The sequence below is a fragment of the Mesoplodon mirus genome, assembly GCF_964341445.2.
Source record: "Mesoplodon mirus genome assembly, chromosome: 5".
NCBI classification, from domain to species: domain Eukaryota; kingdom Metazoa; phylum Chordata; class Mammalia; order Artiodactyla; family Ziphiidae; genus Mesoplodon; species Mesoplodon mirus.
In genome coordinates this window covers 126152026-126171141 of record NC_138980.1, presented here as the reverse complement: position 1 = coordinate 126171141, position 19116 = coordinate 126152026, and the positions used below count along the sequence as shown (strand labels likewise).

At 39.3% G+C, this 19116-nt stretch overlaps 1 protein-coding gene across 10 annotated transcripts in view; it reads left to right on the top strand.

Annotated features, from left to right (window-relative positions):
* The window catches only part of ARHGEF28 (Rho guanine nucleotide exchange factor 28), a 330930-nt gene that overhangs the window by 240002 nt on the left and 71812 nt on the right, over positions 1–19116 (top strand). For all 10 annotated transcript variants that reach the window (XM_082624114.1, XM_082624113.1, XM_082624111.1 and 7 more), the window contains 6 exons: positions 2304–2359; positions 3425–3473; positions 5571–5715; positions 5792–5919; positions 7153–7293; positions 10242–10489. In XM_082624114.1, the coding sequence (XP_082480240.1) occupies positions 2304–2359; positions 3425–3473; positions 5571–5715; positions 5792–5919; positions 7153–7293; positions 10242–10489 (767 nt within the window). The remainder of the gene's footprint in view (positions 1–2303; positions 2360–3424; positions 3474–5570; positions 5716–5791; positions 5920–7152; positions 7294–10241; positions 10490–19116) is intronic.

Genomic DNA, 19116 nt, shown 5'->3' with positions numbered 1-19116 from the left:
ACTGCTTTGATACTTTGTCCCATTGAATCTTCTCAATTTGGTTTAAATTCCGCTCTTGCTCTTTTTTCTTCCTTGTAGTACTTTCTCGTCTCACAAAGCTCCGTTTCCCTGTCATCCTGTTGGCCTATGGTCACATCCTATACTCCCTTCATGGCCTTTTGGTCCTATTGTATGTCTGTTTTGTGTCTCTTAGGGAGGACACGTTTCAAATATCCAAATTTTTCTTCTCCATTTCTGGATTTCATAATATTCAGTGGCTCCCTCTTCCTGTGAGTTTTCAGTATAACTTTGTTCTGTGGTGCCTCCTGGCTTCTGCTTTTTTCCTTATCCTTTCATTCTCTTGTTCTGGGGTGAGGAGAGGGCCATGCCATTTTGATGTTTGCCTGCAGGACTAGTACGTGGACCAGCCTGTCTTCTGCTCATTGGCCATTGGGGTGTTGGCTGGGTGCCTCCAAAGACCTACAGCGGGAGGAAGGTTGTGGGCTCAGCATCTTGCTCGATTCTCAGGGGGCTGCAGTCACTGTTTGACGGGCCTCAGTGAGCCCTGCTACCCTTGTGGAAGGATTTTTCTCCTGAAGTTTCTGATAAGCCTCCGGCTTCTCCATCTGCACTCAGCGTTTCGGGGTGGGGGTGGGCAGGATGAGGGTGTGGTGGTAGGTGATGTGAAGGTGGGAGGGCAGAGGGGCCAAGAAGACAGCAGCCTGGCAGGAAGTAGTCCCCATGCAGGGAGCTCTCTGAGCCTGCGGACACGAGGGGGCAGGCAAAGTGTTCCCTTACTTCTTTCAGTGAGATGCAGCCACAGTGTTTCGTGAAGTAAAATGTAGGCAAGCTGCTAACTTTTCTCTTTTAATTTGGTTTCCTCTAGTTAGTAGGAATTCTCTCGGACCCTGACAGTACATTTTTTCTAGCATTGTTGTGCATTTTTCTTTCTTTCCGTCTTCATAGGCGTTCTCCCTGGGGTGCGAGCAGGCAGTTGCCATATGTCAGAAGTCCCTTACTAATATAGGGCATATAGTAGTACATGAGTTCTCAGGCAGACACAGAAGTGTATGTCATGCATGATTTCAGGTTTCATAATCGATAAGACCGTGTGCAGAAGGGGAAAAAATCTCTCCAAGGAAACTAAAATATTAACAGTGCGATTGGCAGTTAAGTCTGCCCATACGGGAGTCGACTGTATTCATTGTACTACATCATTTTATATACGGGACTTGAGCATCCCCAGGGGCTCCTAGAACCAGTCCCCCAAGGACACCGAGGAAGGGCTACAGAGGGTGTGCCCCCAACAGAACTTCAGGAAATTCTAAAGAATGTACTTTAGACAGAAGGAAAGCAATCCAGAAAAAGGATTGGAGATGCAGGAAAGAATGAAGAACATTGACAGTGTAAAACATTAATACTGTCCGCTGGGCTTCAAGCAGCAAGATGAACACGTAAGAGGGAGAGGAAGTGAGGTTCATATATTCAAATATCCTTGTGTGGTTTGAAGGACTGTAAAGCTATTCATTTCAGATTTTACTAAGTTAAATATGAATTTCAAAATATCTAGGGTAAAAATTATTAAGCTAAAAATATGTCCCATACTTGTAAAAATTAAGAAAGTAATTAGAAAAAATATTTAATTGATCCAAAGAAAGCCAGAGAGGAATAAAAATAGAAAAGAAAGCAATATAAAGCACAAAATAAGATGGACAAAATAATCCAAAGAGAGCACTGATTACCATATAAATTGTAAAAGAGTATATAAAATACAAATAACTAAAAATATTAATTTAAAAAGGACAAAGAGGGAACTCCCTGGCGGTCCAGTGGTTAGGACTCCATGCTCTCACTGCAGGGACTGGTTTCGACCCCTGGTCAGGCAACTAAGATCCCACAAGCCACTCGGCCAAAAAACAAACAAGCAAACAACAGATTGTCAGAATGGATTATAGAAAATAACAGCGTTATATTGTTGACAAGAAATATCTAAAGGTTTAATTTTCAGAAAGATCTAAAGTAGAGGAATGCAAAAGGATACACTTGTATTTAGACAAACTAAGGGAAAGAAAGCAGATGTAGCCATGTTATTATCAGACAAAGTAGAATTTAATGCAAAAAGCATTACTAGATGTTCTGCTCCAGTGGTGGGGCTACATGTGATTTAAATATTTTTCTTTCTTTTTTAAGTTTTCTAAATATTTTTAATGTGTATGTGTTATTTTTATAATGACCCTTAAAAGCATGATGTAGCCGTATGCATTTCACTTTGCAGATTAACTTAAATAAGATGGACACTTTTCTATCTTCTCCTTTTGTTCTAGACTGTAATGCAAATGTACATAAGGGCTGTAAAGATGCCGCCTCTCCATGTACCAAGGTAATCTCTCAGTCGTGTGTGAATATTACATGCTTGTATGCAGCTTGTTGCTTCATGTTATCTGCTTAGGTTTTTAGATTTACTAGTTATTACTGTCTAGATTTATTTTTAAAGTGGTCGTTGTAGTGATAATATAACACATGCTCAAAGTGTATACCTATTCAGTTAACTATACACTTGTAGAAGTAGAGGGAACGCTCCATGATGTGGGTGGGTTAGGCTTCCTGTCAGGACCTGCTTGGTTTACCAGTGCAAACCCTGAGCATATGTAAATGAAGTCTAGAGCAGTAATTCGCAAACATCAGCACACATCAGAATCACCTGGAGGGCCTGTTAAAACACAGATATCTGGGCCCCACTCCCAGAATTCCTGATCCAGTAGGTCTGAGTGGATTCTGAGAATTTGCATTTCAAACATGTTCCCAGGTGACGCTGCTGATCCTGGGACCACAGTGTAAGTCCCACTGGACTAGAGGAATGTTCTCTGTGTTTGGGGGTGGGCTTGAGTAGATGGAGGTATTTATCATTGCGTTCCTTTGTCTCCCACTCTAAAGCCATGCCAGAAATGCACATGAGTGAGCACGATGATCCTTCAGAGGGAAGCATGGAGTCCCCAACTCTGTGTTACTTGAAACACACATTGTGTCAGGTCACAGAGTTGAGGATGACATTTCAGTGCTCAAGGTCATTGTGTCCTGTAGGCTGGAGGAATAGCCAGGAACAGAAAGAACAAATAGGAGAAAGGCAGCGCTGATAAGAACTCCTTTTTGAGCCTGGGTTTGCACACAGGAACTGGAGATTTTCGGTTCCATCGGGCTTTTACTAAAGCTGGGATCTTGCTGAGACGTGTTCATGAGGCACACCTTCCTTATAACTTGCTCATCTCATTGTCATAACATTTTTCTCTTTGTTGTGTTTTATGTCTTTTGCTTTGAATTCCTCTGTTTGAAATAAAATAACAAAGAAAATGGTATAGATAAGAAGCCTGTTCTGTGTAACTGTGGACATTCTTGTAGTCCAGTGGTGCTTTGATCTTACTTTCTGCGTTTCTAATGTTCTTTACAGAAATTCCAAGTGAAATATATTAAGAACAAACCTCAGACCATCCTTGGAAGTAAGTGATGTGGAAAACGGCAAGAACTTTTTTCAGTTTCATACATACACACATTTTTTCCAATGTCAAATACCCCATCCTTTTGTTCTCTCATTTGCCCAATTATTCCTTCTTTCATAGCGTATGCTGGGTGTAATTGGCATAATTTTTAGTTATACAAAGAAGTCAAGAATGTCATAAACTCTGGCAGACTCCTAGCCTTTGCGTTACATGTACTATATGATCTTTATATTAGGGAAGGCTGAATGGAGGAGGTATTATGATGTCGCCTCAATTTTAAGATGTGAACTAGTGTAATATGCACTATTGATAACAGCCTTTTGGGGGAAAAGAGAAACACTACATTAAATGTACATAATTTTATGTTTTCCTAGCAGTGGCACATATTTATCTTGACCAATACATACCATATGCTTCTTAAGAATCACAAAGTTAGGAAAAAGTCTTCAAGTTGAGAATCTATAGATTCTTATCAGTCTCTGTTGCTCGTTATCAGAGCAACCTGATACTTTTTCGTAGCCGTGCCTGAGGCTGTGATCTCATCAGCTGCATTAGGATGGCAGTTGAAATTTCAGGGCATACCTGAGTTTTCTGTGCATATGCTTGAACTCTTTTTCTTGAATTAATACATTGTTGAAATTTAAACAATTTCTCTTAGATAATTGGCAGTCCATGACAGTCTTTACATTGCTCGCAAGGGTCAGTCACACCATTGTCCTCCTGAGTGAAAATCCTTTGATTTGATGTGAGCAATTTTGCAATTTCTTTTGCCTCAAATATTACATAGCTTGCCTTGTGGCAGGCATTTTAAGTTTGTGGTCACTTTTCACTTCAGTGCTGCCATAGTGTCACCAGTGTTTTAAAAGCCACTTGAATCGGGGGGGGGGTCAATGAAATATGCAAATTAATGGTGACATGTGACTGTGTGTGATGTTACACAGGGGTAAACTAGTGCAGGCAGTAACAAGTATGACACTGTTTACTCTCCTGCTTCTTCACCAGAAGTCCTTTTGACCTCAGTTGGAATGTACTCCTCAATTTCATAAGGTTAAGCATGAAAATAATTTAAAAGCATCTTAGAATTGATAGAATACCATCTGTTCCTCCTCTTAACTTAGGAATAACATTAAATCATACATGTGTAGAATCCTTTGTAATATCTTAGGGTTCCATATAAGTATTTTTCCCCTTTACTTAAGAAAGGTGTGTGCCGGGCTTCCCTGGTGGGGCAGTGGTTGGGAGTCTGCCTGCCGATGCAGGGGACGCGGGTTCGTGCCCCAGTCCGGGAGGATCCCGCATGCCGCGGAGCGGCTGGGCCCGTGAGCCGTGACCGCTGCGCCTGCACATCCGGAGCCTGTGCTCCGCGATGGGAGAGGCCACAATGGTGGGAGGCCCGCGTACCGCAAAAAAAACAAAAAAAAAGAAAGGTGTGTGCCAAGCACATAATATTATAGGATTGAAATATTTTCGGAGAGTCACTTTTTAATACACATCACATGTAAATGCGTGGATGCCCATAACATTTCAAACTGACCAGAAAGGTACTGAAGCATCATTTCATTTTCCATATGTGAGAGAGAACAGCCCAGCTTGGCTTGAAGGTTTCATCTGCCTGACATTCTTATACCGTAAAGAACAGACTCCCCAGCATTGTTCCAATCTGTTTACATGCTCTGTGTGTGTGTGTGTGTGTGTGCTTATTTATACACACAGTGTACGTTCTAGTAATAGTGCTAATAACACCTTGTATCTATTTAAAGCTGGCTCTAGGGAGTACACGCGGTGGTTTATGGGCAAGCAATCCCAGTGTTTCCCCATTCCATTTTCTTGTCTGTTTGTGTAATTCCAGCCACCCACAGTCTCCAAGCGGATATGCTGAAGCAGGCCTGCAGCCTGGGTACCAGGAGGGTGTGAACTAGAAGGGACATTTGAAGCAGGTGTTGGGATGTGGCAGGGAGACTAGTTTCAAGTCTGGGCTTGTGACACATTAGAAGTGGCCATTGGAGTGTTCAGCTTCTGGCTTTTAAGAGACATCTTTACTCGTTGGCATTACTGCCCGCTATGGAAACCTCATGAAGCATCCATTCTGATTTCCAGATTCTTCATTTAGAGACGTCCCACCGCCTGGGCTCTCCTTGCACCCTTCCTCCTCCATGCCTATTGGGTTGCCGACCGGGAGGAAGGAAACAGCAGGGCAAGTCCATCCATTGTCCAGAAGTGTTCCAGGCATCACCTTGGAAAGGTAAGGCTCAGTGTAGTCTTACACCTTGACGTCTCAGAGCTGCTGCCGGGGCTGACTTTTCTCCCTGTCCTTCCAGCTTCAGGAGGTCAGGGGCAGCCTTGGAGTCCGAAAGTGACGGGAGCACCTGGAGAAGCAAGTCTCAGTCTGATGAGCTGTTCCAGCCCATGGGCTCACCTCCCTCCACGGACTCCTTCTTAATGGAAGGTGAGAAGAAGACGCCTTTGCATTTACTTGGGTTTCTGTGAGCATTTGCCGAAAGGAATGTTTTCTGAAGGATGTAAGATGGAAACGTTTTCTTTTATTCTTTTTAAAAGAATTCTGTTTCATGGTGTCACTTAGCTACAGGTTCTTCTGATTAAAAAGAATGCAAATTGAGCCACAGAGGAGACTCCCAGATAGTGACCAAGGAAACATGATGCCTCTTTTTAAAGGGACATATTCCCCAAAGAATATGTCATAAACGTCATGAAGAGAAAGAAATATGTGCTTGTTCTTCTTTAAAAATGTTTTACAGCTATTGATGAATTGGTATAGGATCATACATTAAAAATATATGTTTCAGTTACTTAAGACTGGACTTGCCTGGATCTCTGAGATATTTATCCCCATATGTTGCCTCCTACTTGTAGGAGAATAAAAGCATTTTTAAAAAACATGTTTTTGGATAGGACAATCTGGGGAATTGCTTGTTGTATCCTAGCATTATTAATAGGCAAAGGAAAACCAAATGAAGGGAGAGTAGTGATGAGAGAAGGGGGTGGACTCTTCCCCAGGAATCCGCTTATTTTAAATCCATTGTCATCACATCTTGACTTCTCTGAGCTAGAGTATCTCTAAGGAGTGCCATTTGGACAAATAGAATTTAGTTTTCCTGAAAGGGGTATATGTGTGTTGTCAAATTCTATCAGAAAAATCTGTACTCACATGTGACTGGAGGCCTTATACCCTGATTCATGTTTATATTAAGGACAGCAAGCCAAGTAAAGAGCAAATAAAGTGGACAAGTACAAGATTCAGTTTTGAGTAAACAGCGCAAAGCAACCCAGGGCAAAAGAAATCAGTGGGTTTAAGATTCTGTAAGCACATCGTGGACTCTGCAGGTTACCAAAAATAAAACTAAAATAGAACAAGTCAAAAAAAAACAAACAAAAGAATCTTCAATATATATATATATATTTTTGGCATATACACAATCACTATTTTAATACCTGATTCTGCTTTGCTTTCATGAGGGCGATCTTGATTTGAACCACTTCACTTGTTTGGTTTCAGATGTTTCAATTGCCTAACACAGTATTTTGGCTTAATTGTTTCTATGTTCATAGCAGGTTTCTTTAGGGTGATGAATCCATAAACATGGGCACTTGTGAAGGTCTGTTTGTGTTACGTGTATTCACCCACTTCTGGCTTTTCTTTTCTTTCTTCAACGCACATTAGATGTCGTGGATTCGTCTCTGTGGAGTGACCTCAGCAGTGATGCCCAGGGGTTTGAAGCAGAATCTTGGAGTCTGGCGGTGGACCCCTCATTTTGTAGTAGGCAGGAGAAGGATGTCATCAAAAGACAGGATGTCATTTTTGGTAAGCATTTCAAACATTCTCTCTGGGCTCCAGCAGTGTGGTGCAGAGGAAAGTGCATGGCATTTGAAACCATACATACCTGGATTCAAGGCTAGGTTCAAATCCCGGTTCTACCATTTCCTAGTTACTTGGTCTCAGATAAAATATTTAACTCACATGGACTTCAGTTTTTCCTTTTGTAAAATGGGGATAATGATTAAAATGTTGTGAGGCTTAAATGAGGCATTGTCTGTACCTGGTATAAGCAAATTTTATGTCTTCTACCCTTTTCAAGTTTACTTAGGCATGGTCTCTACTCTTTCACCTCTTCTGTTGTATGAATCACAGTGACTGTTCACATATTTTAAGGTAGGGTAGTCAGGACTGCTGCCTGCAGGGCCCTGTAGTTTGCTTGCACACAGCCAGAGACTGTGACTCACATAGACGCAGAGGGACTGGCGGCACCTGGCTTAGGGCCGTGTGTGATTGTGTGCCTCAGTCCTGAGTATGGAATTCAGCTGTGGGAGGTTTTACGATTTCATGCTATTTGGGGTGAAGGCCGTCTGAATTAAGGGAGGTTAGATTATAGACTAGTTAGGAAAAAATGAAGTTTAAAAAATTTTCAAGTATGAAGTAGATGCTAAAACGTGGTTCCAAGAAGATACCTTACTTTAAATATGAGATTAACTCTTAGTTTTTGCTAATCCTGTGTGTACAAAGCATGGGCCGCAAAGTCCGGTGGCGACGATGGCCACTTTTCTCCTGTGTGAAGTGGTGGTTATGTAGACCAGAGGAGCCGATGTGTAGTGTGCTGGCATCTAGGGCTGTGCAGGTGGGAGCTACCTTGGAAAGAGTGGTGCTGTCCCCTTTAGTATTTCTCACTAATTTATATTATACTGTAATTTTTCTTCATTTATTTCTTGATTTCATATATTATTAAAAATAATCTCACCCATGTGGGATGAATTATCATGTCGTGTAGTTCACAGCATGGCCTCAGGGTCAGAAAGTCTTGTGTTCTAGGGAAAATCCTTCACCTCTTTTCTTCATGTCTCTCTTTTAAAGATAGGGAAAATCATTCCTATTTTGGGGGTCATAATAGATAAATGGATTAACGGGTATGGTAGATGCTTAGTATGGAGTAGGTATTAAAAATATGGTAGGATACAATAATTAATAATAATAATTTAAAGTTAGTCAGTTCCCAATTAGAGTTTTGTTTATGATAAAATAATAAACAAAGCTACATTTAAATTTGTTTATCCTCCTTGGCTGATGTTTTGTGTTCTTTTTCAAAACATGTACATGAGTTTGGAGATACTCATTGATCTAGAACTTGTACTTCTGATGCTCCTACAAATTGTGAATTATTGTTTTCTCTCATGATGCATTTGTAAAATTGAGATATAGTTACAAAAAATTGAGATATAAAATTCACCCCTTTACAGTGTATAATCTATATTGTAGTATATTTGTAAAGTTTTAGTATATTTATAAAGTTGTGCAACCATCAACCACTGTTTAATTCCAGAGCATTTTCATCACTCCAGAAAGAAACCCTGTGCCCATTAGCAGTCACTCCCCTTTGTCCCCTCCCACCAGTACCTGGCAACCACTAATCTACTTTCTGTCCCTATGAATATGTCCCTGTGAACATTACAATATTTAGTTTTTTGGGCCTGGCTTCTTTCACTTAACATATTGTTTTCAAGGTTCACCCATGCTGTAATAGAAATCAGCACTCTATTCCTTTTTGTGGCTGAGTAATATTTCATTGTATAGATATACTACACTTTGTTCATCTAATCATGACTTGATGGTCATTTTGGGTTGACCACTGTGGGGGTCACATGGTACTTTATGTTTAACCTTTTGAAGAACTGCCTGTTTTCCAAAGCAGCTGTACCATTTTACATTCACACCAGCAATGTATAAGGGTTTCAGTTTCTCCACATCTTACCAAGGCTTCTTTATTGTTCATCCTTTAACTTACAATTATTGTAGTGTGTGTAAAGTGGTGCCTCATTGTGGTTTTGGTTTGTATTTCCCTGATGGCTAATGATGTTGTGCATCTTTTCATGTGCACATTGGCCATTGGTATATCTCTTTAGAGAAACATATATTCAAATCTTCGGCCTATTTTGAAGTGGGTTTTTTTTGTTGTTGTTGAGTCATAAGTGTTCTTTATATATTCTGGACTCAAGTCCCTTATCAAATACCTTATCAAATATCAAATATTTGCAAATATTTTCTCCCATTGTATGGGTTGTCTTTTCACTTTCTTGATGATGTCCCTTGATCATGACACATTGTTTTCTCCTGGAGAAAATGGAATTTCAGAGACAGATCCAATAATAGAAAGGACCTACTGTTGTATGCATTGAGGAACTTTATTATATTTAATTCAACATAATTCACCAAATTAATTGTGCTCCTACTCAATACAAAACACACACAAAAAAAAAATGAAAGAAGGAAAAAGAAAGAAAAGAGGTAAACTAAGTTACATTTTATAGAGCATTCAGGGGAAAATAAAACCTGGTGCCCAACTGAAGATACCTAAAGATGTTAGCTGGTTATATTATGAAAGTTTGATACATTGGATTCTTACATCTTGGACTTGACTTATACATATCCTCATATAATGTCAGGAAAAAAGAGAATAGTTTAATATTTTGAGCTTACATTAAATGTTTAATTAATGCTGACTTCAACAGTAGAAGAATATTATTATTCCTAAACATTCCCTCTTTTTATTTTATTTGTGTAACATACAGTGTTTAGCTACTAATTTATGTCAATAGGGATACATTTTTTAAAAATGAGGTATAATTGACATACAACATTATATTAGTTTCAGGTGTACAACTTAATAATTGTCTGTATTGCAAAATGGTCACCACAGTAAGTCTAGTTAACATCAGAGGACACTTGTGTTTTTAAAGCTTGTTTCTGCTCACCTGTTTCAGAGCTAATGCAGACAGAAATGCATCACATCCAGACCCTGTTCATCATGTCCGAGATCTTCAGGAAAGGGATGAAGGAGGAGCTGCAGCTTGACCACAGCACGGTGGATAAAATCTTCCCCTGTTTAGATGAGTTACTTGAAATCCACAGGCATTTCTTCTATAGTATGAAGGAGCGAAGGCAAGAATCCTGTATTGGCAACGACAGGAATTTCGTCATCAACCGAATCGGAGATATTCTAGTACAACAGGTGAGAAAGGTTTAAAGGTCTTAAAACCTCAAAGCCTAAAGGTATGCAGACTGTCTAGAGTATTCAAAGCCTGCAGAGAACTGGAATTGATTTCATTATGATTATTGACAGATGGGTTTAGCTGGTTGTCTTTTATTTGATGTTGGTGTGTATGACCGATGTCTGAGAGTTTTTAATAGCCAGTGACTCTTCTGTGTGTCACAGGACTTGGATGGAGAAAATTTACTTAGACTGTTTTTTTTGTTTGTTTTTTTTTTTTCTGCCACGCTGTGCGGCTTACAGGATCTTAGTTCCCCAAGCAGGGATTGAACCCTTGCCCTCGGCAGCAAAAGCGTGGAGTCCTAATCACTAGACCACCAAGGAATTCCCTACTTAGACTTCTTGATGTGATGGGCTCTCTAGTAACATGCCTTCCTGAGTGGCCCGTGACAGTCTCATGGATATCTCCAAGATAAGTGCTGCCTAATTTTAGGAAGAGTGAGGCAGATCTATTATCATGAAAGCCCTGGAGTTCATGCCTGGGGCATAAGACAAGCAAATCTCACTCAAAGGGGGCACTTTTTAGGTGCTTGGGATGTTTGAAGCATCAGTGAGAATGGGCTGTGCCACTCTCGTAGTTAAAAAAAAAAAAAACACCTTACTTTTGACAATTTGTATTGGTCCCCGATCTCTCTGAAAGAGGCTCTGCATTTAAAACATGCTAATACAGAAGTTAAATAACATGTATCCAGCAGCCTTAACATGGCAGGGACTTTCAAGGTACTTCCATTATATTACCTCACTTAACCAACACAACACAGTGAGGCAAATATGTATTTTCCCTAAAACTGAGGCATGGAGAAGTAATGACTTTCTCAAGGTCACACATCTCCTAAGTGGCATAGCTGGGATCTGAGTTAAGAATATATCTTTGTGGGCTTCCCTGGTGGCGCAGTGGTTGGGAGTCTGCCTGCCGATGCAGGGGACGCGGGTTCGTGCCCCAGTCCGGGAAGATCCCACATGCCGTGGAGCGGCTGGGCCCGTGAGCCATGGCCACTGAGCCTGCGCGTCTGGAGCCTGTGCTCCGCAACGGGAGAGGCCACAACAGTGAGAGGCCCGCGTACCACAAAAAAAAAAAAAAAAAAAAAAAAAGAATATATCTTTGTGATATCCACAGTGACATTCTGGGGAAGCTTTCTAACACCACTAGTCTGTAAGTCCCAGTAAGGCAGGAAGTCTCGTCTGTTTGGTTACCACTGTATTTCAACACCTAGAACAGTGCTTGGTACTATAAGTATTTATTGAATGAAGGGGTCACTTGGGAAAAACACACCAGGAATTCACTCCAATGCTATGTTTTGCAGTCACAGCATTTGAGGAAAGGCATGGAGATCTATCCCTAATTACTTTAGTTTGGCGTTCTCTAAGTAGATGCCAAAATGTCCCCTCCAAAATATTAATTTTGTATCAGTTTCACCCTGTCACACACACCAGTCGAGTTTAGCTGTTGGTCTATAGGTTAAACATTTAAATATGCTTAAATACAAATATTTTTAATACACAAAAAGAAAAAAGAATCCTGACAATTGCCCAAAATCTTCTTCCTCATGTCTAACAATGTAAAAATCCACACTAGTTATAAGTTTCTAGTCAAAGCACTATCTGCTTTGCATATTATCTTTGAAGTCCTAGACTTGTTCTGTCTTCATAATTCACCTGAAACATATACAGTGCCAGGTTAAGAGACCGTAAAGTACTTGGGAAGACAGTTTGAATAAAAATGTCTGATTGTGTCTTGGTGAACTTGAATCTGAGTGAGTGCATTCAAAAAATGAAGTGTGAGATTATTTTATCATTTGAAAGTATTTGCATAATCTCTTGTTCCTTGATACAAACAATCATGACTTTTAATTCTAATAATTTAAAACATTTTTTCGTTCTTGTGTCACTTTCATAGTTAACAAAAATTTCACATCTTTACCAGATATATTTTTTATTTAATTTTATGGAATTTGAGGACAAGTTTTGGGAAATTGGCTATTACACAGGGTGAGCCTGGTGGTCTTTTGGATGAAAAGGAAAATCCTCGGTATTCAGAGAAAAGGATTAAGTCTGGTTTTGTGTTCCTGTTGGTGGACATGCTTAGTGGGTATGGCAAGGGCTTCCTTCCAATACTATGTAAGTAAAGTTATCTCCTGAAGAATATATTAGCAAAGTCCTCAGACAATGGCTATGGGAGTGGCACTCTGTAGGAGCAGAGGGAGAGCAAGCTGTTGAAGGATGTATGAGAGAGTCTGGGGAAATCCCACACTCCAACCTCGGGGACTCCATAGATCTCAGGAGGCTGGGCTGGAATATGATGGTAACTTAGTCAGTGGGAACTTGCAGTGTTGGTGAGAACTTGTGAACATGTGGAACATACTTGATATATAGCAGTGGTTTTCCAATTTCAGGTACATAGGAATCTCCTAAAGCTTGTTAAGAACGAGGTATTCTGTGCTCCCAATCTCTAGTGTGTTGTTTGATAGGATTGGGTCAGGGGGTTGACATTTTAAAATTATTTTTTCCCCAATGGTAATATCTTACAGAGCTATAATACAGTACCACAACCAGGATACTGATAGGGATACAGCAAAACGCCAGAACATTTCTATCACAATAAGGATTCCTCATCTGGCCATTTTATAGCCACACCTACTTCCCTCCTGTCCCCAACTGCTGGCAATCACTAATCTGTTCTTTCTATAATTTTGTCATTTCAATCCAGTTATATAAATTACATACATGTTATATAGATTATATACACAATATGTCCCTTTTGGATTGGCTTTTTTTCACTCAGCACAATTCTCTGCATCATCTAGATGGCTGTGTATGTCAGTAGTTCATTCCTTTTTATTGTTGAGTTGTATACCAGAGTATGAATGTACCACAGTTTATTTATTTATTTATTTATTTATTAACATCTTTATTGGAGTATAATTGCTTTACGATGTTGTGTTAGTTTCTGCTGTATAACAAAGTGAATCAGCTATACATATACATATATCACCATATCTCCTCCCTCTTGTGTCTCTCTCCCTCCCACTCTCCCTATCCCCCCCTCTAAGTGGTCACAAAGCCCACAGCTGATCTCCCTGTGCTATGCAGCTGCTTCCCACTATCTGGTTTACATTTGGTAGTGTATATATGTCAGTGCCACTCTCTCACTTCGTCCCAGCTTACCCTTCCCCCTTCCCGTGTCCTCAAGTCCATTCTCTACATCTGCGTCTTTGTTCCTGTCCTGCCCCTAAGTTCTTCAGAACCACTTTTTTTTTTTTAGATTCAATATATATGTGTCAGCATACGGTATTTATTTTTCTCTTTCTGATTTATTTTCACTTTGTATGACAGACTCTAGGTCCATCCATCTCATTTCAAATAACTCAATTCGTTTCTTTTTATGGCTGAGTAATATTCCATTGTATATATATGTCACATCTTCTTTATCCATTCATCTGTCGATGGACACTTAGGTTGCTTCCACGTCATGGCTGTTGTAAATAGTGCTGCAGTGAACACTGTGGTACATGACTCTTTCTGAATTATGGTTTTCTCAGGGTATATGCCCAGTAGTGGGATTGCTGGGTTGTATGGTAGTTCTGTTTTTAGTTTTTTAGGGAACCTCCATACTCTTCTCCATAGTAGCCGTACCAATTTACATTCCCACCAATAGTGCAAGAGGGTTCCCTTTTCTCCACACCCTCTCCAGCATTTATTGTTTGTAGATTTTTTGATGATGTCCATTCTGACTGGTGTGAGGTGATACCTCATTGTAGTTTTGATTTACATTTCGCTCATGATTAGTGATGTTGAGCATCCTTTGATGTGTTTGTTGGCAATCTATATATCTTCTTTGGAGAAATGTCTGTTTAGGTCTTTGCCCATCTTTGGATTGGGTTGTTTGTTTTTATTTATTTATTTATTTTTTTTTTTGCTTTATAACAAATTTAATCAGTTATACATATACATATGTTTCCATATCCCCTCCCTTTTGCGTCTCCCTCCCACCCTCCCTATCCCACCCCTCCAGGCAGTCACAAAGCACCGAGCTGATCTCCATGAGCTATGCGGCTGCTTCCCACTAGCTATCTACCTTACGTTTGGTAGTGTATATATGTCCATGCCTCTCTTTCGCTTTGTCACAGCTTACCCTTCCCCCTCCCCATATCCTCAACTCCATTCTCTAGTAGGTCTGTGTCTTTATTCCTGTCTTACCCCTATGTTCTTCATGACATTTTTTTTCTTAAATTCCATATATATGTGTTAGCATACAGTATTTGTCTTTCTCTTTCTGACTTACTTCACTCTGTATGACAGACTCTAGGTCTATCCACCTCATTACAAATAGCTCAATTTCATTTCTTTTTATGGCTGAGTAATATTCCATTGTATATATGTGCCACATCTTCTTTATCCATTCATCCGATGATGGACACTTAGGTTGTTTCCATCTCCGGGCTATTGTAAATAGGGCTGCTACGAACATTTTGGTACATGTCTCTTTTTGAATTATGGTTTTCTCAGGGTATATGCCCAGTAGTGGGATTGCTGGGTCATATGGTACTTCTATTTGTAGTTTTTTAAGGAACCTCCATACCGTTCTCCATAGTGGCTGTACCAATTCACATTCCCACCAGCAGTGCAAGAGTGTTCCCTTTTCTCCACACCCTCTCCAGCATTTATTGTTTCTAGATTTTTTGATGATGGCCATTCTGACTGGTGTGAGATGATATCTCATTGTAGTTTTGATTTGCATTTCTCTAATGAGTAAAGATGTTGAGCATCCTTTCATGTGTTTGTTGGCAGTCTGTATATCTTCTGTGGAGAAATGTCTATTTAAGTCTTCTGCCCATTTTTGGATTGGGTTGTTTGTTTTTTTGTTATTGAGCTGCATGAGCTGCTTATAAATTTTGGAGATTAATCCTTTGTCAGTTGCTTCATTTGCAAATATTTTCTCCCATTCTGAGGGTTGTCTTTTGGTCTTGTTTATGGTTTCCTTTGCTGTGCAAAAGCTTTGAAGTTTCATTAGGTCCCATGTGTTTATTTTTGTCTTTATTTCCATTTCTCTAGGAGGTGGGTCAAAAAGGATCTTGCTGTGATTTATGTCATAGAGTGTTCTGCCTATGTTTTCCTCTAAGAGTTTGATAGTGTCTGGCCTTACATTTAGGTCTTTAATCCATTTTGAGCTTATTTTTGTGTATGGTGTTAGGGAGTGATCTAATCTCATACTTTTACATGTCCCTATCCAGTTTTCCCAGCACCACTTATTGAAGAGACTGTCCTTTCTCCACTGTACATTCCTGCCTCCTTTATCAAAGATAAGGTGACCATATGTCCGTGGGTTTAACTCTGGGCTTTCTATCCTGTTCCATTGATCTGTATTTCTGTTTTTGTGCCAGTACAGTACTGTCTTGATTACTGTAGCTTTGTAGTATAGTCTGAAGTCAGGGAGCGTGATTCCTCCAGCTCCATTTTTCGTTCTCAAGATTGCTTTGGCTATTCGGGGTCTTTTGTGTTTCCATACAAATTGTGAAATTTTTTGCTCTAGTTCTGTGAAAAATGCCAGTGGTAGTTTGATAGGGATTGCATTGAATCTGTAGATTGCTTTGGGTAGTAGAGTCATTTTCACAATGTTGATTCTTCCAATCCAAGAACATGGTACATCTCTCCATCTATTTGTATCATCTTTAATTTCTTTCATCAGTGTCTTATAATTTTCTGCATACAGGTCTTTTGTCTTCTTAGGTAGGTTTATTCCTAGATATTTTATTCTTTTTGTTGCAGTGGTAAATGGGAGTGTTTCCTTGATTTCACTTTCAGATTTTTCATCATTAGTATATAGGAATGCCAGAGATTTCTGTGCATTAATTTTGTATCCTGCTACATTACCAAATTCATTGATTAGCTCTAGTAGTTTTCTGGTAGCATCTTTAGGATTCTCTATGTATAGTATCATGTCATCTGCAAACAGTGACAGCTTTACTTCTTCTTTTCCGATTTGGATTCCTTTTATTTCCTTTTCTTCTCTGATTGCTGTGGCTAAAACTTCCAAAACTATGTTGAATAAGAGTGGTGAAAGTGGGCAACCTTGTCTTGTTCCTGATCTTAGTGGAAATGGTTTCAGTTTTTCACCATTGAGGACGATGCTGGCTGTGGGTTTGTCATATATGGCCTTTATTATGTTGAGGAAAGTTCCCTCTATGCCTACTTTCTGCAGGGTTTTTATCATAAATGGGTGTTGAAGTTTGTCGAAAGCTTTCTCTGCATCGATTGAGATGATCATATGGTTTTTCTCCTTCAATTTGTTAATATGGTGTATCACGTTGATTGATTTGCGTATATTGAAGAATCCTTGCATTCCTGGAATAAACCCCACTTGATCATGGTGTATGATCCTTTTAATGTGCTGTTGGATTCTGTTTGCTAGTATTTTGTTGAGGATTTTTGCATCTATGTTCATCAGTGATATTGGCCTGTAGTTTTCTTTCTTTGAGACATCCTTGTCTGGTTTTGGTATCAAGGTGATGGTGGCCTCGTAGAATGAGTTTGGGAGTGTTCCTCCCTCTGTTATATTTTGGAAGAGTTTGAGAAGGATAGGTGTTAGCTCTTCTCTAAATGCTTGATAGAATTCGCCTGTGAAGCCATCTGGTCCTGGGCTTTTGTTTGTTGGAAGATTTTTTATCACAGTTTCAATTTCAGTGCTTGTGATTGGTCTGTTCATATTTTCTATTTCTTCCTGATTCAGTCTTGGCAGGTTGTGCATTTCTAAGAATTTGTCCATTTTTTCCAGGTTGTCCATTTTATTGGCATAGAGTTGCTTGTAGTAATCTCTCATGATCTTTTGTATTTCTGCAGTGTCAGTTGTTACTTCTCCTTTTTCATTTCTAATTCTATTGATTTGAGTCTTCTCCCTTTTTTTCTTGATGAGTCTGGCTAATGGTTTATCAATTTTGTTTATCTTCTCAAAGAACCAGCTTTTAGTTTTATTGATCTTTGCTATCGTTTCCTTCATTTCTTTTTCATTTATTTCTGATCTGATTTTTATGATTTCTTTCCTTCTGCTAACTTTGGGATGTTTTTGTTCTTCTTTCTCTAATTGCTTTAGGTGCAAGGTTAGGTTGTTTATTCGAGATGTTTCCTGTTTCTTAAGGTGGGATTGTATTGCTATAAACTTCCCTCTTAGAACTGCTTTTGCTGCATCCCATAGGTTTTGGGTCGTTGTGTCTCCATTGTCATTTGTTTCTAGGTATTTTTTAATTTCCTCTTTGATTTCTTCAGTGATCACTTCGTTATTGAGTAGTGTATTGTTTAGCCTCCATGTGTTTGTATTTTTTACAGCTCTTTTCCTGTAATTGATATCTAGTCTCATAGCATTGTGGTCGGAAAAGATACTTGATACAATTTCAATTTTCTTAAATTTACCAAGGCTTGATTTGTGACCCAAGATATGATCTATCCTGGAGAATGTTCCATGAGCACTTGAGAAAAATGTGTATTCTGTTGTTTTTGGATGGAATGTCCTATAAATATCAATTAAGTCCATGTTGTTTAATGTATCATTTAAAGCTTGTGTTTCCTTATTTATTTTCATTTTGGATGATCTGTCCATTGGTGAAAGTGGGGTGTTAAAGTCCCCTACTATGAGTGTGTTACTGTCGATTTCTCCTTTTATGGCTGTTAGTATTTGCCTTATGTATTGAGGTGCTCCTATGTTTGGTGCATAAATATTTACAATTGTTATATTTTCTTCTTGGATCGATCCCTTGATCATTATGTAGTGTCCTTCTTTGTCTCTTCTAGTAGTCTTTATTTTAAAGTTTATTTTGTCTGATATGAGAATTGCTACTCCAGCTTTCTTTTGGTTTCCATTTGCATGGAATATCTTTTTCCATCCCCTTACTTTCAGTCTGTATGTGTCTCTAGGTCTGAAGTGGGTCTCTTGTAGACAGCATATATATGGGTCTTGTTTTTGTATCCATTCAGCCAATCTGTATCTTTTGGTGGGAGCATTTAGTCCATTTACATTTAAGGTAATTATCGATATGTATGTTCCTATTCCCATTTTCTTAATTGTTTTAGGCTCGTTATTGTAGGTCTTTTACTTCTGTTGTGTTTCTTGCCTAGAGAAGTTCCTTTAGCATTTGTTGTAAAGCTGGTTTGGTGGTGCTGAACTCTCTCAGCTTTTGCTTGTCTGTAAAGGTTTTAATTTCTCCATCAAATCTGAATGAGATCCTTGCTGGGTAGAGTAATCTTGGTTGCAGGTTTTTCTCCTTCATCACTTTAATTATGTCCTGCCACTCCCTTCTGGCTTGTAGAGTTTCTGCTGAGAGATCAGCTGTTATCCTGATGGGGATTCCCTTGTGTGTTATTTGTTGTTTTTGCCTTGCTGCTTTTAATATGATTTCTTTGTGTTTAATTTTTGACAGTTTGATTAATATGTGTCTTGGCGTATTTCTCCTTGGATTTATTCTGTATGGGACTCTCTGTGCCTCCTGGACTTGATTAACTATTTCCTTTCCCATATTAGGGAAGTTTTCAACTATAATCTCTTCAAATATTTTCTCAGTCCCTTTCTTTTTCTCTTCTTCTTCTGGAACCCCTATAAT